The following is a 26,480-nucleotide window of genomic DNA, read 5'->3' on the forward strand; positions in this document are numbered from 1 at the left end:
CCCTACCTTTCCGTGTCCTAGCCCCAGATACACTCAAGGGGGTTGACGGGTTGGAGACTGCTTTATATGAGGACATACACAGCCCTATTCAGGTGCAAGTGCCAGCTCCTCCCACCACTCTAGCTCGGGAATACCCATCAGCCTGGTGATAGGCCATCAGAGTATGTAGGGCACACCTCAGCTCCCTTTGTGTGACTGTCTGGAGTGAATGCACAGCCCAACTGCCATCCTGACCCAAACTTGTATTCAGCAGGCAGGCAGAGACACAGAATGGTTAAGCAAGAAAATGCCCACTTCCTAAAAGTGTCATTTTCAAACTTACAATTCAAAAACCAACTTCACCAAAAGTTGTATGTTTGATTTGTGAGTTCAGAGACACCAAACTTCACAGCTTTATCTGCTCCCAATGGGAATTTACACTTAACAGATTGTTCAAGGCAATTCCCATGTTACCCTATGGGAGAGATAGGTCCCATATAGTGAAAAACTAAATTAGTAGTATTTCATTATCAAAACATATAAAACACACCAGTACATGTCATACCTGTTAAATAAACTGCACCATGCCCATTGGGCTCCCTTGAGCCTACTTTTGGGGGTGACCTCCAGGTATTGAAAGGGAATGTTAGGGCCTGACAAGTGGGTGCACTTGCCAGGTCGACATTGCAGATCAAAACTGCACACACAGGCACTACAGTGGCAGGCCTGAGACATGTTTGCAGGACTACTCATGTGGGTGGCACAATCAGCGCTGCAGGCCCACTAATAGCCTTAGATTTTTCAGGCCCTGGGCACACCTTGTGCACTATACAAGGGACGTACTAGTAAACCAGAAATGCCTATCATGGATGAACCAATCTCCAATACAGTCTATATAGGGAGCACTTGCACTCCAGCAGTGGCAGAGTGCCCAGAGTCCGAAAAAACAGCAAAAATGAAATTCAGCACAGGATCAAAAACAGGAGGTCACAGCAAAAAGACAGGGAAAACCACGCCAAGAGCTGCCAGATCTAAGACACCTTAACTTGGATACTACTCAACTTTTGCTCCTGACTTCTGATCCACAGTAAGTCCTCATTTTCCTCTGAGCTGTTAACCGTTCTTACTTTAATTGTAAGGTCAACTAATGGCACCACTGTGTGGGCATATATTTTTATAGTATATGATAGTGTATTTTTTCTTTATTTGAAGTTGGAGCTGGAATCTCCTGAGGCTTTTAAAATACCAGTTTCCATTGAACTGAAGCTATGTTTGTACCAAGGAGCAAGAAGGGCCATAGCTTTCTGTCCTTTGAAAGCCCTTAGCAGTTGGTGATGACAGACAAAGCAAATATACATTATGCCTTACGAGAACTTGTTTTACTTTACACTGCTTAGTTTAACTTTGCTGTTTTCTGGTTGTGAAATAATAACAAAGGCTTATTGTTCATTATATTTATACAATCTTCTGATTGAGTCAGAAAAGCAGTTCACTACTGTACAAAACTTTCACAAATTGGAAAGCCAGTGATTCCTGTATTAGAGAAGAGCAGCTCACAAGGGCTTGACAACGTGAGAATTTCTTTGTGGTGCATGGAAATAGATCACTATTGATATTATGGTGATTCACAGACTTCCCTCGACAACCATTATGTCCCTGGGAGTACCCAACCCAATCCAGTTTTCTTAAAAATTGGTATTGTTGAGTCTTGTTATAGAAAGTGATTCCCTTTTTCCTTGCAACCTAAGTCTTTCTAATAGAAGATGGTTGCCAAGAACGATGCCTACAAACATTCCCATCCCTTTACAACTTTTGTTGAAGTGCAGTCTAATATACAATAGGTAGACTAAAAGATACATTTGCCCATATTAGAGGAAATATGAGAACGTTCGTGGGCTTGACCATTTATCGGCAGGTCACACCAATTTCTTCCAAAACAATAAAAACTCAAAAGCGGAGTGAACAGTGCAGAATGTGAAAGGGTAGTATATCAAAATAATTGAAAAACAAATGGCACACTTGAAGCATGTGTTAAAGTATTGCACATATAACTTCAAAGTTATTACTATAAAAAAAGGAGCATGATACTCTTCTGTTGATGCACTTAGAAGCTTCGTATCGATAGTATGAAACGATTACAAATGCAATTAAAAGTCTAATTGATTTGTAAGCCACCAGCCTACATTCTATAGTATTGACGTCATGCATACTTTTATTTTTCTGAAACAAGGCTAGACTATTAATGATCTGTCCTTTTATATGCAAATAAAAGAGCTAAACCTGAGACAGAATCCATTGGCTGCCTTACTTCTCCTATCAGCAGTCATAACTACCTGGGTACAGTTTGTCCAGCATTCGGCGCAGTGCACCATTACACAGTGATGGAACATCAATCTGTCTCCTTGTTTTGCTCCGTGGAAAATGTCTTTCCAGAGGCACCCACAGCTTGAAGCAGCAGCCCTCGATAACAAACAGCATTAAATAGAATTAAAAAAACTGCCCCTCCTGCTGTTCCCTTTGTTCTAAAACGCGATTGCTAGGCTCGTCCAAATGGAAGTCACGGCCAGTGTTTGCGAAGAGGAAAAGAGAGCGTCACATGACCTTCCCCCACACACGCGCCAAGCCGCTGCTGACGCGCATCCACCGAGCTGCAGTTTTTTGGCAACTCTGTGCTCCAGATTAGCTGTACTAAATAGCACTGGGCGCTGAAATGAAGACAAAAAATGAAAAATGTTTCCGGAGTTGCGGGGTGCCAAGATCATAACCATCCGTCACTCGCATGGGCAAGTCGCTGATAAACTCCATGGAAACCTAACAAACAGTGTGCCCTGCACCCTGGCTGCGGAAAATGAGCTGCGTTCTCAGATTGATGAGGGCAGAGAGGATTGTAAAAATGCACTTCCCGCTGATGAGTTCAGAAGGTGTGGATCACATGCCGCTTTATGACCCGGAGACTGCATGCCAGATGCGCCTTTTCTTTTGATAAACTAACAAAGATGAATGGCTAAATATGAGCATTCGCCTCTGACACCTTGGCCGTGACTGAGGGGGACTTTAATGATGAAAACACACCTGGAATTTGAGATCCTTCAGCTCTTGGTGTGCCAGCGCAGGCGTCCACTGAAAACCTAACAGAAAGAGGCAGTTCCGCTGTAAATAGTTTGGAAATGCCGGCCAGGGAAATGAGTTGCTTGGAACTGCTGTGCGGGTTGGCATGCTGCATTGTGATTCACGAAACTTGCACGCGGCGGTGTGGTCTTTTTATAAGTGGTGGGATGCTCAGGAAATGACGCACAGAGGCTCGTCTAAACTAATCCAGACTGATTTTTGTGCCTGGGTTTAGTTTGTTGACTGTCTTCGCATATGGCCTTTCTGCCAGTCCTCCTGCATTGTATGAGGGTATGTAAATAGGGTGTGTGTGTGTGTGTTAGTGTCCATAACGTTATAGCCAGTGCTTAATTTGTTAATGCCAGGCCCCTCGCCAGGAGGCCACTGCAGCTTGCACCACCCATTGCCCATGCCAGTACTAACACATCTACAAGTGTGAGGTTTTAGACTATTCTGTGCCTCCAGTGCTTTAAGAATGGCTTGGGCAGAAGGTGCTATTGTTTTTCATGGTATATTGAATGAATCAACAGTGTTTTGTTGATCTCTAAATTAGACAAACAACGCCACCACAAGGCAGACTGGTGTAAGTGCTGGTGTTGACAATTAAGTGCCTGTTCCGAGCACAGGAAATCCCCAGCACAAATTAAGCACTCATTAAAGCCTCTATCTCCAGAGTTCACTGTTGCCCAAGCATCTCAAATGAACTGCCGAAAGTGAAACTACAGTTGAATTATAAATCACAGTAGATAGAAGCTGGGCTGTAAATGGGTTTAAAAGGTTACTGAGGAGTCTCCTTATGTAGCTTGCATTTGTCATGGTCATATCTACTGTTGCTGCAGCAGGTGCCATGGCACCGGGACACAGAGCCCTGCGGGGCAATTGAACCCTGATAAATGCTGTATTTTTCTACTCACAACAGCAATCAAGGGTGCCATTTTTAATTGCTTGCTCCAGGGCCCATGGCATGCTTGCTACGCTACTGGTTTGTAAGGCTGGCTTTCACCACGATGTGTTCCTTGGTGCTATGTAAATGTTACCCAGTGCAGTACTGAGCAGTCTTATGACAATGCGGTCAAACACAGATCTCTGCAATGGATGCATTTGTCCACTCAGACAATAGTCTCTGCTACCCTGCTATGCGATGAGAGCAGGTGCTGTTGGACATACAGCACTTTAATGTATATTTTGTCCACATTTTATATTCCTGATAAAGGTGCATGCTTACTCCTTGGGTACCATCCTCAGCCATACTTACAGTTTTGCAGGGTATTTTTAACATTATGAAAATTGGTCTGCTTTCATCTTGACGTCGATTATGTTCTTAAGCAGAACTCCCAATCTTTTCGTTTTGTAATTAACATTCTCCGCTATTGAAACGTTTGGCCAACTTCAACTTTCTATTGAAATAAATTAGAGTGATTGAACGGATATTTGTTAAGATCAATACAGGAAGTTAGGCATTTTGTTTACCAAAAAACGAGGACCCAAAAACAGTCACTTGTTTTAAGGGCTAGGGACTTTCTTGTCTATTGTGAACTCACACACTTGATTGCACTTTGCTTTTCTGACAGATGGATTAATCGACTGCATGGATCCAGATTGCTGCTTGCAGAGCTCCTGCCAGAACCAGCCGTATTGCCGAGGCCTCCCTGATCCACAAGACATCATCAGCCAAAGCCAGCAGTCGCCCTCCCAGCAGGCAGCCAGATCATTTTATGATCGCATCAGTTTCCTGACAGGGCCGGACAGCACCCACACCATCCCCGGTGACAGCCCTTTCAATAAGAGGTGAGAGTACCATTACAACAACAGGATACCAATTGCCAAGTTTTGCGGGTAGTCAGTGAGGACATTGGAATCACTGCTGAAACTTTTACTTAGATACTCCATGCTGCACATGCAAACAAACAGTAAGGAACAATGTACTCATTTGACCTGGCAAAGTTTACTCAGTAATGTTAGGAAGACTGGATTAAATGTAACTTCTGTAAATGCTGGGTTCAAGTCGTCAAAGTTAGATGAGCCTCAATTTAATGGATTACTGAAAGGAAAGTTTCAAGTGAGGCTCCCAAGCCAAGCCTAGCTAATAATGCATGTTAGTAAATTTCATTATAAAACAGCCACGTGGATGGTGGAAATTATGTAATAAACTCACAATTCCAAGCTTCCGTGGATGCGGTGCAAAGCAAACTGACCTGCGCTATAATTGTGGCACCTGCCATGAATTACATAGATCCAATTTGTAGGAAGTTGGCTCTGTATGTGCTATTTCAAAGTAAGGAATAGCATGCACAGAGTCCAAGGGTTCCCCTTAGAGGTAAAATAGTGGTAAAAAGAGATAATACTAATGCTCTATTTTGTGGTAGTGTGGTCGAGCAGTAGGCTTATCCAAGGAGTAGTGTTAAGCATTTGTTGTACATACACACAGACAATAAATGAGGTACACACACTCAGAGACAAATCCAGCCAATAGGTTTTGTTATAGAAAAATATCTTTTCTTAGTTTATTTTAAGAACCACAGGTTCAAATTCTACATGTAATATCTTATTCGAAAGGTATTGCAGGTAAGTACTTTAGGAACTTCAAATCATCAAAATTGCATGTATACTTTTCAAGTTATTCACAAATAGCTGTTTTAAAAGTGGACACAGTGCAATTTTCACAGTTCCTAGGGGAGGTAAGTATTTGTTAGGTTAACCAGGTAAGTAAGACACTTACAGGGCTTAGTTCTTGGTCCAAGGTAGCCCACCGTTGGGGGTTCAGAGCAACCCCAAAGTCACCACACCAGCAGCTCAGGGCCGGTCAGGTGCAGAGTTCAAAGTGGTGCCCAAAACACATAGGCTAGAATGGAGAGAAGGGGGTGCCCCGGTTCCGGTCTGCTTGCAGGTAAGTACCCGCGTCTTCGGAGGGCAGACCAGGGGGGTTTTGTAGGGCACCGGGGGGGACACAAGCCCACACAGAAATTTCACCCTCAGCGGCGCGGGGGCGGCCGGGTGCAGTGTAGAAACAAGCGTCGGGTTCGCAATGTTAGTCTATGAGAGATCTCGGGATCTCTTCAGCGCTGCAGGCAGGCAAGGGGGTGGTTCCTCGGGGAAACCTCCACTTGGGCAAGGGAGAGGGACTCCTGGGGGTCACTTCTCCAGTGAAAGTCCGGTCCTTCAGGTCCTGGGGGCTGCGGGTGCAGGGTCTCTCCCAGGCGTCGGGACTTTGGATTCAAAGAGTCGCGGTCAGGGGAAGCCTCGGGATTCCCTCTGCAGGCGGCGCTGTGGGGGCTCAAGGGGGACAGGTTTTGGTACTCACAGTATCAGAGTAGTCCTGGGGTCCCTCCTGAGGTGTCGGGTCTCCACCAGCCGAGTCGGGGTCGCCGGGTGCAGTGTTGCAAGTCTCACGCTTCTTGCGGGGAGCTTGCAGGGTTCTTTAAAGCTGCTGGAAACAAAGTTGCAGCCTTTCTTGGAGCAGGTCCGCTGTCCTCGGGAGTTTCTTGTCTTTTCGAAGCAGGGGCAGTCCTCAGAGGATGTCGAGGTCGCTGGTCCCTTCGGAAGGCGTCGCTGGAGCAGGATCTTTGGAAGGCAGGAGACAGGCCGGTGAGTTTCTGGAGCCAAGGCAGTTGTCGTCTTCTGGTCTTCCGCTGCAGGGGTTTTCAGCTGGGCAGTCCTTCTTCTTGTAGTTGCAGGAATCTAATTTTCTAGGGTTCAGGGTAGCCCTTAAATACTAAATTTAAGGGCGTGTTTAGGTCTGGGGGGTTAGTAGCCAATGGCTACTAGCCCTGAGGGTGGGTACACCCTCTTTGTGCCTCCTCCCAAGGGGAGGGGGTCACAATCCTAACCCTATTGGGGGAATCCTCCATCTGCAAGATGGAGGATTTCTAAAAGTCAGAGTCACCTCAGCTCAGGACACCTTAGGGGCTGTCCTGACTGGCCAGTGACTCCTCCTTGTTGCTTTCTTTGTTCCCTCCAGCCTTGCCGCCAAAAGTGGGGGCCGTGGCCGGAGGGGGCGGGCAACTCCACTAAGCTGGAGTGCCCTGCTGGGCTGTGACAAAGGGGTGAGCCTTTGAGGCTCACCGCCAGGTGTTACAGCTCCTGCCTGGGGGAGGTGTTAGCATCTCCACCCAGTGCAGGCTTTGTTACTGGCCTCAGAGTGACAAAGGCACTCTCCCCATGGGGCCAGCAACATGTCTCTAGTGTGGCAGGCTGCTGGAACTAGTCAGCCTACACAGACAGTCGGTTAAGTTTCAGGGGGCACCTCTAAGGTGCCCTCTGGGGTGTATTTTGCAATAAAATGTACACTGGCATCAGTGTGCATTTATTGTGCTGAGAAGTTTGATACCAAACTTCCCAGTTTTCAGTGTAGCCATTATGGTGCTGTGGAGTTCGTGTTTGACAAACTCCCAGACCATATACTCTTATGGCTACCCTGCACTTACAATGTCTAAGGTTTTGTTTAGACACTGTAGGGGTACCATGCTCATGCACTGGTACCCTCACCTATGGTATAGTGCACCCTGCCTTAGGGCTGTAAGGCCTGCTAGAGGGGTGTCTTACCTATACTGCATAGGCAGTGAGAGGCTGGCATGGCACCCTGAGGGGAGTGCCATGTCGACTTACTCGTTTTGTCCTCACTAGCACACACAAGCTGGCAAGCAGTGTGTCGGTGCTGAGTGAGAGGTCTCCAGGGTGGCATAAGACATGCTGCAGCCCTTAGAGACCTTCCTTGGCATCAGTGCCCTTGGTACTAGAAGTACCAGTTACAAGGGACTTATCTGGATGCCAGGGTCTGCCAATTGTGGATACAAAAGTACAGGTTAGGGAAAGAACACTGGTGCTGGGGCCTGGTTAGCAGGCCTCAGCACACTTTCAATTGTAAACATAGCATCAGCAAAGGCAAAAAGTCAGGGGGCAACCATGCCAAGGAGGCATTTCCTTACACAATTGTTTTTAAAAGAAACACTGCAGTTTTGTCGTGATGGTCATTCAAATGTTGAGGTATTGTTCTTTGTGGATTTACTCGTCTTAAAATTTGCTAAACAGTGTACCTTTCTGTGCGATAAAATATAAACTTCGAAGATGTTATTTCAAGGCACCATATGTGCACAGGCTGCATGGTAATAAGACATAAGTTATGCCAGGCAGCACTTAGAATGCAGATAATGCTCCATTATAAACGGGCTGTGGCGTGGGAGTCTTCCAAGCCTAGTTTGCTGGGTAATGATTGCCTGTTTTGTTGTAATCTTTTCTGTAAATCATATACATAATGGATTTTACAGCACATCCCTAGTCTAATATGCAGTCTCTGTCCTCTCCTCCCACTTCTTTCACAGCCTGGCATCAGTTATAAGAGGCCAAGTACTCACTGCCGACGGGACGCCACTCATTGGTGTGAATGTCTCATTCTGGCACTACCCAGACTACGGCTACACAATCACACGTCAGGATGGAATGTAAGTATGTGTGCCGTTCCCTTTGTGCCAACAATGAAATCTGTAGTTTGTGAAGGAGCAGTTAGCTCTTTAATAAATAAAATCTTGTTTTTCTAAATATCATCTGCTCTTGGGTTCCCAAACTGCTTTAAACAAGAAGCGTTACTAAATTATTTTTTTAGAGGCTGTGATCTCCATGATACTTCACTTCTTGTTGACTTTGCTATACTACACTACACCCGTCCATAAACATACACACGTAGCACAAAATACTGTGTGATGTTAGGACTGGCACTTTTTACTTTTGCAGTTAGATGCAGGTTGAGTGACTGCAGATTGCCTGATTCAAACCCATCAGTTTCTCCTTTGTTAGAGTGCCACGGTGTCAGAAAATGACTTGAACACCTGGTAGTATACATTTTAAGTGTCCTCCATGGCAAGCTGTATAACCGTAGGATTTAATGAAATTTTAGCACGTTTTCAAACCTCTTCTTAGTGGATGTGTTATTAAATGTTTGCTCAGTACAAGATTCAGCAAGCAGCAACATCACAATAAACATTGTGCATCATATGTGCAGCCATCGCTGTCTAGAAGCATCGTCACCTGGCTGGATAACTTGTCATGAGAAAGACTTATTTACCATCTAAGACTTAAGTAAGGACTTTTGGTATCCTAAGGATCTTGGATACCAGAACTGTTGTCTCATTACACATGGGTGGAAATGTGTCTGCAGTTGCTATTTGTTTAGATAGAACTTGATGTGCAGTTCAGGCCTCACGAATCTATGCCACGGTGAGGATCAGATGCCTATCGCAGTTCATGAGGTGTTAGAATGCTGATCAGAGGGAAAAAATCTTCATAAGGTGCTCCAGAGGAGTGCTTCATAGTAGAGAGATGAGCAGCACAGGAGTTGGTAAAAAAAAGATGATGTAGGGTATAAATGAGAAGTTGGACGGGAACATTTTTACATGAATTATTTTGGCAGCTACTGGTAAGCAAAGAAGAGGCCTCGTGGGTGCCTTCTTCAGATGGAGTCCGTTAACAGGGAGTGTGGAGGACAATGGTTACACTGCAGTAAAATGTGTTTTTTAATGTATGAGTACTTAGCTCCCTTCAGAAGTTTTCATCTTCTGTATTCTGTGTTTTTTGGTCTCAATTATGTCATGCTGCTAATTATGGGAATTTTTGTGATCGGCCATAAATTTTAATCTTTGTGTCCGGGTAATGTGGAGTGCTTAAACTGAACACCATGTAGATAATGCAGCAGGCTTTAAATTCGGTTCAGGCTAACCGGGAAGAGAGTAGACGAAGTTTCCATAGAGTGGGTTTTTGACCCCAAACAGGTATTCTTTTGCCTCAGTGCTGAAACGGTATAATCTATAGTCTGGGGTAACAGTACCTCCTTTCATGATGAAATTGAAAAAATAAAAATGCCAATTTTCCTTGTTTCCCAAGGCTGTGTAGAACTCATGAAGTCCATTTTCAAGTAGGTATGTGAGCCTCTTTTTGTGTTGAATATGTTGTATTGGATCATTTACGGTAAGCACCTGCTTTCAAATTTTATTAGTGCATTCAACCCAAGTGTGACCCATGTGTCCAATTGCAAAATATATAACATGCAAAATACACAAGGATTATGAAAACATAATGTCCAAAATGCTTTCATCATTCTTCTCTCAATATTGAAACATTGTGTACAAGGCAAGTGAGGAAGGCATTTCTTCAAAGGGATGAAAATGAAAGATGCTGGAAGCAGTGGTTCAAAAGTTTCATAAAGAAGCCCCACGTGAGCGTACGGCCATGTGCTCGGGATCTCTTTCAAAGCATTGAGCCTAATTTCCCCCAACATTGACCATGTTGTGTTTACCACATGCATCTGTTTAAAGGCACATTTATTGCTCAGATTTAAAAATTAGTCTCTTTGATTATGTGCCTTTGTTCCATTTCGGAGTTACTGAATGTAATGTTTCTAATTTGTGATGGTTTGGCTTTTCGTGTAACGTGTCTTGAGGCAAATGACCCATGATTACTTCCATCCCCCTTTTTCCTATTCAATAGGCATTGAGCAGAAATGATGCAACTACACAAGTTACACAGGGTGGGAGTGAGGGGTGAGGGCATGGTCTTCAAAATTGAAAGGTTGTGTCCTATCAAAAGGGTTTATTTTGACAGGGTGATTAGCAGTTTTTATACTGCTACAGTCAACCTACAATGGGAGGTCTGAAGCAATGTTTGCAGTGCCACTTTAGTGGATGGCATAATAGGTGCTGCAGTCCATTAGTGGCATTTAATTTCCAGGCCCGGAGTATATTTTGTACCATATACAAGGGACTTATAGGCATGTTGACTATCAATTCAACCTAGTTTACAGGGGAGCACAGACACCCCACTATTGAGTAGCAAGGGTAAAATGTACAGAGTTCTAAATTCACCAAAAATATATGACCCAGCAAAAGGCAAAAAAATCTGGGGTGACCAAGCAGAAAAGGTGTATTTCCTACACTCTTATATTTTAATTCTTACCTCCCCATGTTTTGCAAATTCCAGTAACCAGGTCAGATTCTGATTTCTCCCATTCCCATTCAACAGATCTTTTTACAGGAAATAGTGTTCAACAAAAACAGCACAATGTTAACTTCTGTTGACATTTCATGCTCTGACAAATAGGGATTGCAAACATTAATCCTTTCCCTTCAGGTTCAGTGGTAAAGTAGACAAATTCAGCAAATTTTATCTCCAACAATACTTGCCCAAATTATATTTACTGTAGAAGGAGGAGACACATCTATTTGGGAGTCCACTAAACTCTGGCATGACTAAACCTTTCCTTGCCTTTGTGTCCAGTTGCACCACAAGAGTAAAGACTAGATTTTGATTTGTTTCAGTATTAGTGATTCTGCTCACCTTCCACAAAGTATGCAGCCTGGCATTGTTCTACAGTTTCTTTAAAGGGAGTAAACCTTACTAATTGCATTGGGAGCACCACAGTGTAAATTATTCGAATGCCTTTGAGGCTATCTCTGTGAAACGTACCACTGTTATATTGCTACAGGCCTTCTATCTTCCCCATATATAATGTGTATTAAAAGACTATCATTGATTGCTCATAACACATTCATTTCCCAAGGAATGTTGATAAATTGATAATTTTGTCTGTTTTTAAAAGACACTGCTAGGATTCTTTTAAAGCTATGTGAAGCTTTGCTAAATCCTTTATTTGTCTTATCTTAATGTCTGTTGCTAATGTGCAGCTGTTATAATTAAGGAGTCCTTAATATTATACCTATTTAAGGTTGTTTGATGATGCTATCTCCCACAGACTAGGTCGTTTTGAAACACAAACTCTTTGAATCTAAAGAACCATTAAATAGAATTACTTTAATTATTTTAGCCTTATTGTCAGAGGTTTGCTAAATGTCATGTGATAAATCCTATAAAAGCTTTTTTTTTTTAATAAAGATGGTAAATATCTATGTGATCTAATAGCTATGCACAGTGACTCTGAGCTCATTAATGAGAGACTTGAGCTAAAAAAGCAGTTTGAATTATCTTGAATTTCTGTGCTTATTGTTTGAAATCATAGTCTGTGTGAGTTTTGTACTGTGTGGCTGTGAATCCTGTTGGGACTGCTCCTAGTTCTAACAACCAGTTGAATGGTAGCGCAGCATTCGCAAATGGGTCCTGTTATTGAATCTCAACCTTGGTCTCATTCTCATCCATCTAGGTCTCTTTGAAAGAGAAGTAGATGTTTCTCAAGCAGTCTCCATCCTTATTTTGATGCTTGGAGTTGTACTGTAGTCAGATTGCCACAAGGATATACGGAATGGTAGCAGTGAGAGAGAAGGGCTTTGGAGGACACCACAGTGATAATTATGGTGAAGGTGATTGTTGTGTCATGCCTTGCTACATCTGGTTTAACAGTAGGTGCAGACCATGACCACTTTTACTAGACAGTGCAAAACAAATCCTGTTTTAGTTGTATCATACTTTTCCACCTATCCAAGCAGCATTACCACTAATGCCTGATCCGCATTAAAAGAAGTCTCTATATGGAGCCAAACCTATTCTGCACACCTAGGTGAGGCGAGGGCTGTCCGTACCTGGATTGTTAATGTTGAATGTGGTAGATGTTGTGGTTATCAGTGAAGTTTTGAAGTTGTTTTGCCACCCTTCCTTATTTGATCTTACTCAGAAATTAGATATTAGAATAAGGGTAATAATATGGCAACTTTTATAGGTTGTCATTGGTTTTTCCCAAATGGAAATTGTTACATATTGCACAATCCTTGAGAACGCTTCATTCATCAATTCAGGGATCTAAGGCTAAATGGTTCTTGCAAGTTTTTCATGCCACCATGCATGCCACTGTTGACATGTTGCACACATTAAGTTTATCAGCTGGCCAATGGCCCATTCATGTCAGTTAGTCCAGTAAAATAGTTATGCCTGCCTGTCCTAAATGACTGATATATTTGTGATCCTTGGCTCAATGAAACTGAAACTAGGTAGACCTTTAGGGTGTAATGTTGGAAGTGAGCAAAGTGTGTTTTGAGATTCATAGGCTCTGAAATTAGCCTACTGGTTCAGTTTGCTACTTCATAGGAATGTAGAACTTGGTGTGTGCTTTTGGTTTTGTGTACTGCATTGTGATAGCCTTTAGTGTAAGTTGTGCACAGAAACGTGGCATTGCCAGTGACATTTTGCAGTTCTATACCTTTCTATTAATTTTTGCCTGCTATACTAGCTACAATCTCTGCTGTTTTAGGTGTTAATTAAATCGTTGCAATATCTTTCAAGGTGCTACAGGTGAAGGTGGGAATGGGGAGATAGAAACATAGCCTCTTCCTTAATGTGGGAGGAGCTTGAAAGGATCACTTATGATTCTTTGTTTTCATTCAGTCAGCTTTAGTCTTCCACTTTTAAACCTCTGAAGGACAGGTTAGCCAGGGTCATTTACCAGGTGACTGTTAGACCTGGCATCGTTGGAGTGGTTTCCCCGTACTTTGTTGCCTTCAGCCCTCCTGTTTCGCTGACCTCGTTTTTGTTGGCTTTTGGATTCTCAGCATTTTACCACTGCTAACCAGTACTAAAGTGCACATGCTGTCTGCTTAAAACATGGTAACATTGGCTTATCCACAATTGGCATATTTAATTTTCTTAGAAGTTCCTAGTAAAGTGCATTACATGTGCCCAGGGCCTGTATATGAAATGCAACTGATGGGCCTGCAGCACCGATTGGTGCCACCCACTTCAGTAGCCCTTTAAACATGATTTAGGCCTGCCATTGCAGAGCCTGTCTGTGCAGTTTTAAACTGCCATGTCGACCTGAGAAAGCTGATCCCCCTTGCCTGGCCCAAACCTTCCTTTATAATACATTCAAGTCACCCCTATGGTAGGCCCCAGACAGGCCAAGGGCAGAGGGTAGTGTATTTAAAAAGTAGGACATATGCTTAAGTTTTATATATCCTAGCAGTGAAAAGCTCTTAAATCCTTCTTTCACTACTGCAAGGCTTATCACCCCCACAGGATAGCATTGGGATTGCCCTTTTACCTTTTATAAGTGTAATTTCCACGTAGGAAGAGATGGGACCCCCACATTTCTGCCTCTGGAATCACAATTTAAAATCAAAACTTATGGTGAAGTCGGATATTAAATTGTAATTCTGAAAATGCCACATTTAAAAAGTTGGCATGTTCTTACTTTAACCATCTGGTGCCTTCTGCCTGTCTCTGAATGCACATATGGGTAGGTGACAACTGGACACTTCCATACAGCCACACTCAAAGGGAGCTTACGTGTGACTGATGAGCCATCAACATCCGGATGGGAGGGAGGTGCTCACACACCTGAAGGGACTGTGTCCTGATCCCACACAAATGGCTGCATAACCCCCTGTAGTAAGTCTGGAGCCAAGGCAGAAAGACCAGGGACTCTGCACTTCAACGGCCTCTCTTTGAAGTCTCCCTCACTTCAAAGGCATCTTTGGGTACAAGAACTGGACTTCTGACCCTACCAACTCAGTACACTTCTGGACCTGTGGATACTCTGGCAGGAAGAAATACTGCTGAAAGGACAGTCACTGCTGAATTCTGCCAGACTCCTGCTCTTCTGTGCTGATCTGGTGCCTGCTGCACTCCTTGCTTGGTAGTGAGAAAGACTGGACCTGAATACCTCCAACCCAGAGCCAGAGTGTCTCCAAGGGCATACTGGGTTGCCGCCTATTCTTTGAAAGTCTCAGGGACACAAAAGACAACCATCACATCCGCTACATCTCCTGGACCTGTCTTCAACCAGCTCCTGACTTCCAAGAGGCACCCCTCCAGTCCTGGGACCTTGAAAGTGGTTTTGTGGCTACTGAAATCAAGCTTTTGGGCTCCTCATGACTGCGCAAGGGGCCTTTCTCTCGAAGAATCAGTGCGCTGCAAGTTTGTCTCTTCTCACAACAAGCATCGCCGCTCATTACTAAGAGGCTCCAGTCCTCACGTCTCTGACGACCAGCTGACTCTTCGCACCTGCGGACCACCACCTGCAATGGTGTCCTTTCTCCTGGCAAACTTCTTCCCTGTGAACTGGACTACTGGCTCAACTTTGAGATGGTACAACTTCAGCTCGACTTGTCTGGGACCGTATCCGACATGGGCTCCATCGTGGTCGGCCTGAACTTTTCAATTTCACCTGGCTTAAGATGACCAGATAGGCCCGGTTGGCGCTTTATGCTTTTAAGCACCATATTGCGTTTTAACCTCTAAAAATTCATATCTGGACTTCTATGTATTGGATATTTGTTGTTTTTGGTCTTGTTTTACTCATAAATTTAAGCTCTGTTTTTTCTTATGTGGTGTGCAGTCCTTTTACAATTTTTTCACTGTTACTGCTTGAAGTGTTGCACAAATACTTTATACATTGTCTCTTATGTTAAGCCTGACTGCTCTGTGCCAAACTACCAGAGGGTGAGTACAGGTTTATTTATGGTGTCTGGCTCACCCTGACTAGGATTGTGGTTGCTGCTTGGACACGGTGCATACCTCTGCCAACCAGAAACCCAGTTTCCTACAGCAACCAATTTACTTGCAGATTTTTTTCAAGAGTGTACTGTGTAGGAATCAACCCACCCTCTAATGCTAAAGAAAGCAGGAGCCTTGAGCGAAAGACAAGGGAAAAGGGCTTCTTGAGCATCTCTTTATGTAATGCAGGTGGTGGAGTCGCAAAAAGCTAGCTTTATATTTTGTTTCTAAAAGGTGGGAATGATGGGAAAAATTTGCTGCAGAGTTATAAAGGAGAGCAGACGTGTTTATTCCCTTCTTGATTCATCATTCAAAATACAATATGTTGTTGATACAGAAAATGTATTCCAGTGCCTGTTAAAGTAATGGCACATTTCAAATCACACTTGTGTGCTTTCGCTGACTGGTGAAATTTACTTTTTGCATATATGGTCCATTTTAAAAAAACGCATGATTCTTCTGCTAAAAGTTCAGGTCTTAATCCTCATGGGAAGTAAGGAATGTGGTTAGTGAGTGCCAGACAGATTTATGTGGGTATACACGAATGTTTATGGCTCCCCAAAAATATTTGTTGACATAGTGCACATTTAGCTAAGATGCAGTAAAGTAGATGTTGACCTCTTAACTCCTGGTGTGTGCTTATGCAGCTGTTTGTCACTGTCAAGGTTTAACATGCATAATCTCCTTTTTGTTTTATCAGGTTTGACCTGGTGTCAAATGGTGGAGCATCACTAACTCTGGTCTTTGAACGGGCACCCTTCCTGACACAGTACCACACTGTATGGATTCCCTGGAATGTGTTCTATGTAATGGATACTCTGGTGATGAAGAAGGAAGAGAATGATATCCCGAGTTGTGACCTCAGTGGCTTTGTGAGGCCAAACCCTGTCATTGTAGCATCACCTTTATCGACCTTCTTCAGGTCCTCTCCTGAAGACAGCCCAATCATACCAGAGACGCAGGTACGACCATATATCTGTATTGACTCCCAACACCTGCTTTTCGGGGATAGATACAAATATTTCATTAAACATTAGCAGTAACCATTATGTAATAATAAAAAATAAAAAAAGCTTTAAACATCATGCTGTACCACCACAGATGAGGCTTGTCAGTCACACAAGTCTACTAATAACAATATCTACTTATAAATTAGTATGAATTTCCTTCCGCAGTGATAGTTCATCGCCTAGTAAAAATACAAACTGTCCTCTAATATGAAAACACAAGTCCTATTGCTGAAAAATCTATGGCTTCCACTTACGTTTATAATAGTGCAATCTGTGAAAACAAATCTCTGCAGCCCTTTCTAGTCATGTAGTCTTATGGAAAGTCCATGATTTTTTTAGTCTGTTTTGGTGTATGTTTGGGTCATCATTTCCATTTTGATGAAATTATTTTCTCTGTTTTGCATTCTGATATTGAGAGGCAAATAGCCTTATTATTGACAGCTGCCAAGTCATTTAATTTGATTACAGTTGTTATTAATGGTGTTTTTTCCGTGAAAATTCTTAAAACCGAATTGCCTCTCCGAGCATCGTGACCCGTTATGAGCTAAAATGCCAGATAGAAGAGACCTGAACAGTGCTATCGATTTGTAAAATACACAGTAGTTTTGCCGAATGATCTTTGCCTGGACGGTCTGCACTGTGCTTAGGGACGCTAAAAGGCAGGGATGTTTTACTGCTTGCAGTGCAAGAATCCAGCAACACCTTGCACTTAGCTCCAAGCTGCCTGTGAATTGTTTGAGAGGTGATGGGGACTGGCTCTGTACCTATTCAAAATAAACAATCGAAGACCTACATCTTCCTTCAAAATGGGGACTGTCATGGGTGCCAGACACATAGAAATGTGTAAAGGGGGTGATTTTTGTCCCTCATTTACATTGTGGATATCAATATTCAAATTAAAAATTAACATTCAATTATAGAAAAGTTAAAAAACCAAATGGAAAATATACCCAATGCGAAAGGCAAGATTTTCTTATAGAATTATTGGGAAATAGCCATGTGGATGTGCCACAATATAGTCCTTGGGATACGATGTGCTATACCTGCTCCTCACCTACCATGATACTTTTGAATAATGTTAGTGCCCGAAGTAAGTAGAGTAGGCTGTGCTGCTGTACAGCTGAATTAAAATTAGAATAAACCAAAGGATGAAATGCGCTAAATATAATTTCACTTCACAAGAAAAGCCCTGAATACGGAATAACACAAAAGGAAGACATTCTGAGCTGGAGGGCGTCATTGCATTTGTGCTCATGGTTTCAGGGAGATCTGTTCTTTTTATAGCAGTCCGGTCGAGCACAACGAAAGCACTGTCTTGCTCTTTTGTTGCTTTGTGTATTACTGCGGGTCATGTAAAAACCGAACCTATTTTCCAGCAGAAGCAATAGCTTCAATTATTTTGCTTTGCGATTGCTTTCAGGTTAGTGTTTCCAAGTCGAGAGCACTTGGTAACTCCAAGGCTGATGTATAGCTAAATTGTGTCATTCTAAATTCTAATCTGGAATTGAACTCTTCAGGGCAAATTAAGGTGATTGCTTTTTGTTGATTGAGCTCACTCCTTCGAAGACAGGAATCCACTCTGTCCAAAAGCCAAGCAAAACATCTCATGAAAAACAGCAATAACTAGGCAGGGAATCAGAATGGTTCTGCCTTTTCTCTCTGAAAGGAAATCCATTTTGTATCTCTGCTTATCTAGCTTGCAGCCTCCGAGTACCTTTTTATAACCTTTTAGGTTAGAAGCGACATAAGGCCCACCGCCAATGTGGGAGCATCATTGTAAGCGATACAGCGCTGGTTGTCATTAATGCTCGACAGAAAAAAAAAAAAAATGAGTTCAACCACGAAGGCATGTGAGATATAACAAGTTAGTTGTCACAAACTTACCTCGGGCGAGTTACTTATCCTCGGAGAATAACGCTAATCATTCCAGAAAGGAACAACTGAGGCTGACCCATTGAGATCCTGGCAGCTGCGGCGCACTAAGGGACGAGGAAGACCAGAGCTTAAACGTGACCTCCTGATTCCAAGAGACCAGACAAGTCGCAGGATTGAACCCTTGCGCAAAGGCAAGTGACAGCCTCAGTCAGAGGGCCCGTACTGCCCGCTTGTTTGCAATCTCCACGATGGCTTTAGAAGAAGCAAGATGACCCTGCGAGCTCATGGGAACAAATGTACTGTTGTTAAATAATGAATAAAGTGGACACACACCAGAAAAGCAGGCAGGATCCGCCGGGAAACTTAAGCAACACAGAAAGGAATAAGGGGAATAGAATTGCATTGCTTTGTAGGGATAATTACAAAACATAACTTGTCTTGGGACACCACAGAAAAGGAAGTTTTGAGCTGTCCTCTTGTTCTGTCCTTCTGTTGTTCTGTATTTAACAGCTACTATTATTTGATTTACAATTGCAGATTTTGTTGTGTTGCCGTACTTGGAATCTCAGTGCGTTATCTTGCTGCAGGATATGTTGCATGGCAGAAATAGTGAAAGCCTAGAGTGCACTTGACAAGCAGTTACTTCGCTGATGTGAAATTATGTGGATTAAACATATTCAATAAGTGTTCTCCCAGTTTTGTTGTATTTCCCCTGTGTATCTAAAATATTTAGTTGTGTAATGATTTGACTATGGTTGCAAGGGAATGATTTACATATTGCAAAGTATTAAGGTTGGTGGATAAGAGTTAATCACCATTACAATTGGTGGACATTTCACTGAAATACTTGATGCAAACAATGAGTGCAATGCAAACCTCCCAAGTCACAAGCTTAAAAACCTTGGCAGTCTCGATGTCTATCCAACTTGTATTCTAGTTAAGATTTGTTTGTCCCCCACAATCAGTCCCTTGACCAGAACATTATGTAGCAACGCCATTGCTGTATGTACTTTTCCTTTAACTCATTCTGCTCCGTAACAGAGTCCGATGCATCCCGGCTGGTCTGTATTGCTTTTGTGGCTCTCTGTGGACCTTTGTCTGCAGATAATGTTCTGTTGTTCCTCCACCCCTTGCCGAGACCTTATTTATCCACTGGCACAGAGTCCCGTTGTACTCTCAAGTGAAGTTTCCAAGGTCAATTTAACATTTCCATGGCACTCTCCAGGCTCCCCAAGTAAGGGTGCCAAGTTAAGCACATCCTCTCTCGAGTGGTTTGCGTTATTGCATTTTTATCATTCTGTTCTGCCTCCCAACAAAATAGACCTCTTTTATCCTGTGTCTTGTGGATATTGTATTTTGTTGGGCTCTGCAAGGCTTAACATTGGCAGTTAGTTTTTGTAGCTTGTACTCTTCTCTTTCGCGCCTGTCTCTTTCATTACTTGTCAGTGTAGAAGAACGTGCGAATCATGTTGCAACCTTTATCCAGCTATGGATTTTTTAAAATACGTTTTCCACTGTAGAGCACCAATGTTGCCTCCATTTCGACTTGTACAAGTATTGATCTCATACTTGTGCACATTCACTGGCATGTCGTCACCACTCCTTTTGTCACTTTCCAACTTCCACTCGCCTCCCTGTATTTCCTTCAGCCCCCGTCACTTCATGTGCCCTCTTCCTCTGACACTGCCCACCACCCATCCCCAAGGTGCATAAGGCCTGTATTTCTTTATCTTATGTCTATCCTGTTCTCCTCTCTCATCGTCCTTGCTCCCCAACCTTTCCAGTGGTTCCACCCTACACCAACTCTAACCTGTGTCCTTCACTATTTGTTGTGAAAGAAAGAAAATGTCAAAACAGGTGTACATACTGTGAATTTGCCAGCGCGTCCTTATCAAAACCATATATTACTAATTTGTTGCCTGCTGTTTTCTTCCAGTAGCTCTGCTACACTGTGATGGCTTTTGAAACTTGCCTGCCTTGGAGTTGAAGTATGCGGGCCATGAGTAGTTGTGTGAAAGTTCACTTCATCAGATCACTGTTTAACATAATAGCATGTTATCAATGTCTGGATCTCATGTTCTGACATTCAGTACTCGTGGAAAAATTGGTATTGTCAAACAAATTTTGAGACCTAATAATTGGTGTCTTATTATGTATAATAAATCATTAGGGCTCTCTGTAGAATGTGTTTGCTGTGTAAGGCAATTTTAATGTGTTACTGTACATTTTGTAGGTTCTTCATGAAGAAACAACCATCCCTGGAACTGACTTGAAACTCTCCTACTTGAGCTCCAGGGCAGCAGGATACAAGTCTGTTCTCAAGATCACTATGACGCATGCGGTTATTCCATTCAACCTAATGAAAGTTCACCTTATGGTTGCGGTAGTAGGGAGGCTTTTCCAAAAATGGTTTCCTGCATCACCTAGTTTGTCCTACACTTTCATATGGGATAAAACGGATGCCTATAACCAGAAGGTCTACGGGCTGTCAGAAGCTGTTGGTAGGTTAAATATATGTATTCTTCCAGTGCCAACTGCAAATATTGCATGAAAAATTAAGTTAAATATAATGTAAACCTTACTTATTTACCAGCGGGCAGTGCATTGTGGATGAAAAACTTTATAGGACGCCATCTTAATACTGACCACTTCTGTGTTCTAATGTTATAGATACGTAGAATAAATAATAATAATGTTTCTTACACGAAAAGCACAAAATCAGTACAGGAAAGAACATTAGCGTGAGTTTTCCAAAATATGATGACCTGGAACGGTTGACAACAGCTTACCCAACCAAGGTGATAACCTGCTGGACCAGTGTAGTCTTCCAGTTAGAATAAAGTGTTAATATATAATGTCTCACATACTGTACTTCTTACCCAACCAAGGTGATAAGCTGCTAGACAGGTGAAGTCTTCCAAGTAGAATAGACTGTTATTATAGGGTGTCACACATACTGTACTTGTGACACTGTAGGTGCTGTAATTAACCACATGTAGGTGGTGTGACATATTTTGCCACCCTCAGTTCACTGGTATCTGCACATTCCTTGGCATGCACTTAAGTTCTACATTCTATGTATTAGACTACTACAAAGTGGTTGAATTTCTTATGTTTGAGAGCATTTGTAATTATTAACTTCAGTGAAACCTAGGTAGAACAATAACTTTGCTACAACAAACTGTCAGCTGCTCGTAGCACCTTAAGAGAAGGGCACACTCTAATTTGCAAATGGTACACAATTGAGAGCACTGGTAAAAAATGAACACATTTACTTAACCACTGGGTACATCAAAGCCTAGCTTTGCACTTCAGTACTGCCAGGATAGGCCTCCTTTCAGAATGTGGAGAAAAGAATATTTCATCGCCATGCCCTAGCAATACTAAGGCTTTCAGGTTAGACTGCAATTAACTCTTACGGTGTCCAAGTCATTTGGAAACCAGATGTAGGCCATTAGCACATTTTGAAATGCAATCAAATTGCCACTTGGAAACATTCTGTTTTTATCCAGTAGCCACCTCTGAAGTGATTTGATCACATCCTTATTTGTGATATCTCTGTCTGCTACCCACCTTCTCTTTATAATGAGCTAGTCGTAAAACTATTATAAGTAAGGTTTCTTGTCTGAACAATTTCTTGAACGCCTTCTGCTGTAATACTGAATGATTTAGCGTGAGGCTAGTTCATATAACAAAAATATAGAATAACCCATAGAAATAAGTCTTCATAACTTTGATTTCTCCTCATAATGGGCATGCCTATTTACAGTGTGATTATAAAGCCTTCCTGGTAAAATGTGTAACTCTTCCTACTCCTCTGGTTTGAAAAAAACATTTTTATTTTAGTCTCCGTTGGTTACGAATACGAATCCTGCCTGGACTTGACATTGTGGGAAAAGAGGACAGCTATTTTGCAAGGCTATGAATTGGATGCCTCCAACATGGGTGGTTGGACGTTGGATAAACATCACGTACTGGATGTTCAGAACGGTAAGGAATGTTGAATGCATAACACTCTAATTTCTGATTAGTAACCAAAATGCAATAAACAGTAATCATTTTAATATGTTGTGATTCAATTAAAAAAAAAAAAAAAGAAATTGGAAAGAAATACCAGGTTGGAGGAATTTAAGTCATCCTTCACACCACTAAAATTCACACGAATGCCTTTTGTTTTGCTATATTCTCTAAAACATAGTGCTATTGACAAGGGTTAAGTTTCCAGTATTGTGCTAAAGTATTTTACCCGTTGTCCTCCTAATTGCTGCTTCTTAGTGTAAGTAGAGTACAGCTATCCAATGTTACGTATATGGTTCGAAAATGCAGGCGCAGCCTATGATAATTGATGGGGCAACCCTGCCCCCTCCATTTTGCAAGCATAATGCTCGATCAGGCTGAGCAAGGGTCAGCCTGGCAGACACTCATCATGTTTGGGCCGGGCAGCTAGCCAGATGCTTTAAATGAGCTAATGCACAGGTACCTGGCAGCCCTAGCCAAGCTTTGCTGTGCTGAGAATTTCACAGCCCTGATGGTGTGACCCCATCAGCCCAGCAAAGCACTCTGAGGTCATCTGCCTCATGACGAGAGGGAGTATCGCTCATAGAATCGGACCTGGATGCTCCAGGTTTAAGCCTTGAAGTGTCTAGGACCGATTTCCAGTGACAACTTCTCAGAGTGAGATGAGATCAGGAAAACTCTCACTGACCCCATTCCATTCTGTGGCAAGTTTGGGAAGATCCTCTTCTTATCTGGTGACTCTTGACAAGGTCAGCCATTGAGAGGAAGCGCCTGGATATTCAATCCATCCCTTCCTTCCCTGAAGACTCCAGGAACCACCAAGGCCTTCTTGCTGCTCCTTCCCTCCGCCCGATATCACCGTTGCGGTTAGGGAAGTCCTTCTGGAATATTGTAAGCATGTGCATATGTATGAATGTATGTGTTTGTGTGCTGTGAATGTGTGAGTGTGCGTGTGTTTGTGCTTACGAATGGTGGGTGTATGTGTGTGTACTTCTAAATGGACAGGTTTGAGTGAGTGCATGTGGATGGGTGGCTGTATGTGTGCATTTGTAAGTAAATGGGTGTAAGTGAGTGTGTGCCCGCCTCACTACTCAGCCACTGAGTATTATATATCATATAAGAACTTTAAGAAAAAAACTGTCTACCTGTATATCCTGTGTTTTATCAGAAATAGTTGTCATTCATGAATCCTATAAGAGAGTAAATATGATTCTGTACCCTGCAGTGGCTTCTTCTGGTGCCTTAGTGGCCCAAATTGTAGGCAATGTTTGCTCATTCCTGTGCAACTATGGTCAATATTTTACCTCTGGGTAAAGATGTCCAAGTGGTTAAAAAGCTGAACATCGGTACACTGTGTTGCTGGTATCTTTCCTTTGGACAATTGGGAGATAGCAATGATATAATTAGAATTTCATACAAGGAATAATAATCATTTTTGTGCAGCTGAAGCATATATATATGCAATGCATTAAGGAGCATAAACATGGCTGGCTCGCCAAGGAAATAGTTCCAGAGTCTGTCTACCATGTGCTAATGTTGCTTAGATTGCAGAGTTACTGGAAAATGGGTGCTGCTGCATTGAACGCCCCCAGACCAACTTGATGCTAGACACTTTGGATGGTAGACAAGTGAACCTTTGAACTTCAAGGTACCTAAAAACAAATTCTCAGTAGGATCCGGAAGTGTTCTGTTCTATTCCCTGGAGCACTAAGAATAGACCTTATAACAAGTATTGGCAAAGCCACAAGGTCTCACGTTTGGACAAATTGACTTTGCCTGTGTGTTTAGTGATGCCCTACAGCAGCCCCGTAGCTGTGCAGCATGCTTAAGAATAAAAATAAGCGAAGGGGGAGAGATGCACACAATGGAGACAGCTGAAAAACTCATGCATTTCTGTGCAGTGTTTAACCAAAAAGAAAAATGTAGAGAAGCTGAAGGACACAAGTAGTTTATCTTTTCGCCTGTGGTGTCTGGTAAGTGAGAAGTCATTCCCATCGTATTTTTAAGATATCTGAGCCCTCTTTATCAAAAGAAGGTTCATGTTGCCAGATTCCCCACGCTGAACACAGGCCTGCGATACTTAGATGGATTAGATAAGTTGCCTTTTGTGATTGCATGGCCTACAGGTTGGTTAAGACACACAACAAGTCATGTACACATTGTTGAGCATTCTCGTTCCTCTTAGTGGTGGAACTGTTACTCCCTTCTACTCATTCAAAAATGATCACCCTCAGTCGTGTTAGGTTTGTGCATATACAATTCCATCACGTGAATTTGCAATTTGAAATACATCCTAAATTTACTGTTGAAAGTTAAAGAAAATACTCCATCAATCTTCTAGTGGGTGCACACCGTATGACTATAACATATATAATAATGATGCCTTTCTGACAGCTTTCAAACACATTGTGCTTTTGAAACTCCATTTTTGCTGTGATCCACAAAAGTACATTTAGTGTAGCATTAAATTATGTGGAAGAGTAGATGAGGACAAGGAGAAGAGCAGAGAGGGCTTTTTCAAAGTGACGTGTGTCTAATTGAATAAACGAAGTGGTAAGTCGAAATGACAACGTGGATGAGCTGGAGAAATAGGTTCCAGGCGGTGACAGGTGTTTGCGCCAGCACCCTGAAACACTGTAATAAATATTCTAATGTTCGTCTTCTCATCCCATGATAATAGAGGAGAATGAGCCAGCGAGGGAGCAATTTTTCAAAGTAATGACAGAATAAATCAGCCACAATTGTGCAGGGCGCTGACTTGGAGGAGCCCTCTGATGAAAATTATAGAACTTGGCTACCTCAGCAAAATGATGATGCATGATTGTTGTAAAAGATATGCGGGGAGGGGTGGTGTGCCAGGCATTTGTGACCGATGCAGACGCCTTCAGCCTCCCAAGTGTAATACGGACCTTCAGCCTTCCAAGTGTAATACAGACTGAAGTTGGGTTGCCGTTGATTACAGCTGTGTATTTTGATGCTCCAGTGATATTTTTTAACATATCTTTGTACCTCTCAATCGTACTTTCTTTTAAGAGCTGTAAATCATGTTGCTTACCATGGGAGGTGGATCTTCTGTTCACGCTGCTTTACTCTCCTTAAGTAGTAGTGGTTCTTTTCAAACAGAATGGCATATAGCTCCATGATTCGTAGGTGCTGGAGCTTAGAACACTCAGTTGATAAATTCTGCATCATAATGAACCAAAAAGTGGTGTGTGGTTTGCCTGGGTTGTAGCACATTGAAATTTATTACGACTAAAATGATAAACCATGATAGGAGCCCCAATCCAGGGAGAAGGCCTTGTTATACATAAAGACATGGAAGTTCTTAGAGTTCAAGTAACTTTCAGATGTAACTCCTTTTTATAGAGTCATTTACTTTTTTGGTCTCACCTGCAGACGTTCTAGCTGCCTTTTATTAAAAGATCTATTGCGGATTATACTAATACTTAATTGGGCTTTGAGTCAACCCACTGCTTATCATTGGCTGGCTTTCTTGTCAATCGCATTTAATTGCTTCTTAACCAATGGCTTTCCTTCCTTTTCTCGTTTGTCTCTTCTCTGGATCATCACTTATTTACAATTCTTTTGATTGTAAGACTTGTATCTTTACACTGCTCGCACTCAAGAACTATATTTCCGCCTGCTTTTAGCACTTAATGATCGTTCACGTGTTCTCTCCCCTGCATGCTGCTCCCCCTTCACACCCCTCCATGCATTGCCTACCTGTTCCTGAGTGCCGGATGCTGAAACTCATCAGCTGTTTTTATTTGCACCTCCTCACAACTTTACTCTTTGGATGTGACTCTGCCTTGCCTGTCCTGCGTTTTTTTTTTTTTTTTGGTACTTTTTTTTTTTTTTTTTTTGCAACCGTGCATTTTCTATTTTGTAACACTAAATAAAACAATACAAAAAATCGGCATTGCGTCATGACGTGTGTGCATGTATACATCATCGCCTTGGCACTGCCATACCATGATGGACTCGTGCGTGTATGATTGCGGATATGTGCACACATATGATGATGCATTAATGCATTTACATTATCGCGCTGCACCTTTTTTTTCTTTT

The 26,480-nt window shown here is 42.5% G+C and overlaps 1 protein-coding gene across 8 annotated transcripts in view; it reads left to right on the forward strand.

Annotated features, from left to right (window-relative positions):
• The window catches only part of TENM3 (teneurin transmembrane protein 3), a 1,099,611-nt gene that overhangs the window by 984,763 nt on the left and 88,368 nt on the right, over positions 1-26,480 (forward strand). For all 8 annotated transcript variants that reach the window (XM_069244742.1, XM_069199199.1, XM_069199207.1 and 5 more), the window contains 5 exons: positions 4,659-4,875; positions 8,406-8,525; positions 16,211-16,472; positions 20,629-20,896; positions 22,242-22,385. In XM_069244742.1, the coding sequence (XP_069100843.1) occupies positions 4,659-4,875; positions 8,406-8,525; positions 16,211-16,472; positions 20,629-20,896; positions 22,242-22,385 (1,011 nt within the window). The remainder of the gene's footprint in view (positions 1-4,658; positions 4,876-8,405; positions 8,526-16,210; positions 16,473-20,628; positions 20,897-22,241; positions 22,386-26,480) is intronic.

The sequence above is a fragment of the Pleurodeles waltl genome, chromosome 1_2 (assembly GCF_031143425.1).
Source record: "Pleurodeles waltl isolate 20211129_DDA chromosome 1_2, aPleWal1.hap1.20221129, whole genome shotgun sequence".
Taxonomy (NCBI): domain Eukaryota; kingdom Metazoa; phylum Chordata; class Amphibia; order Caudata; family Salamandridae; genus Pleurodeles; species Pleurodeles waltl.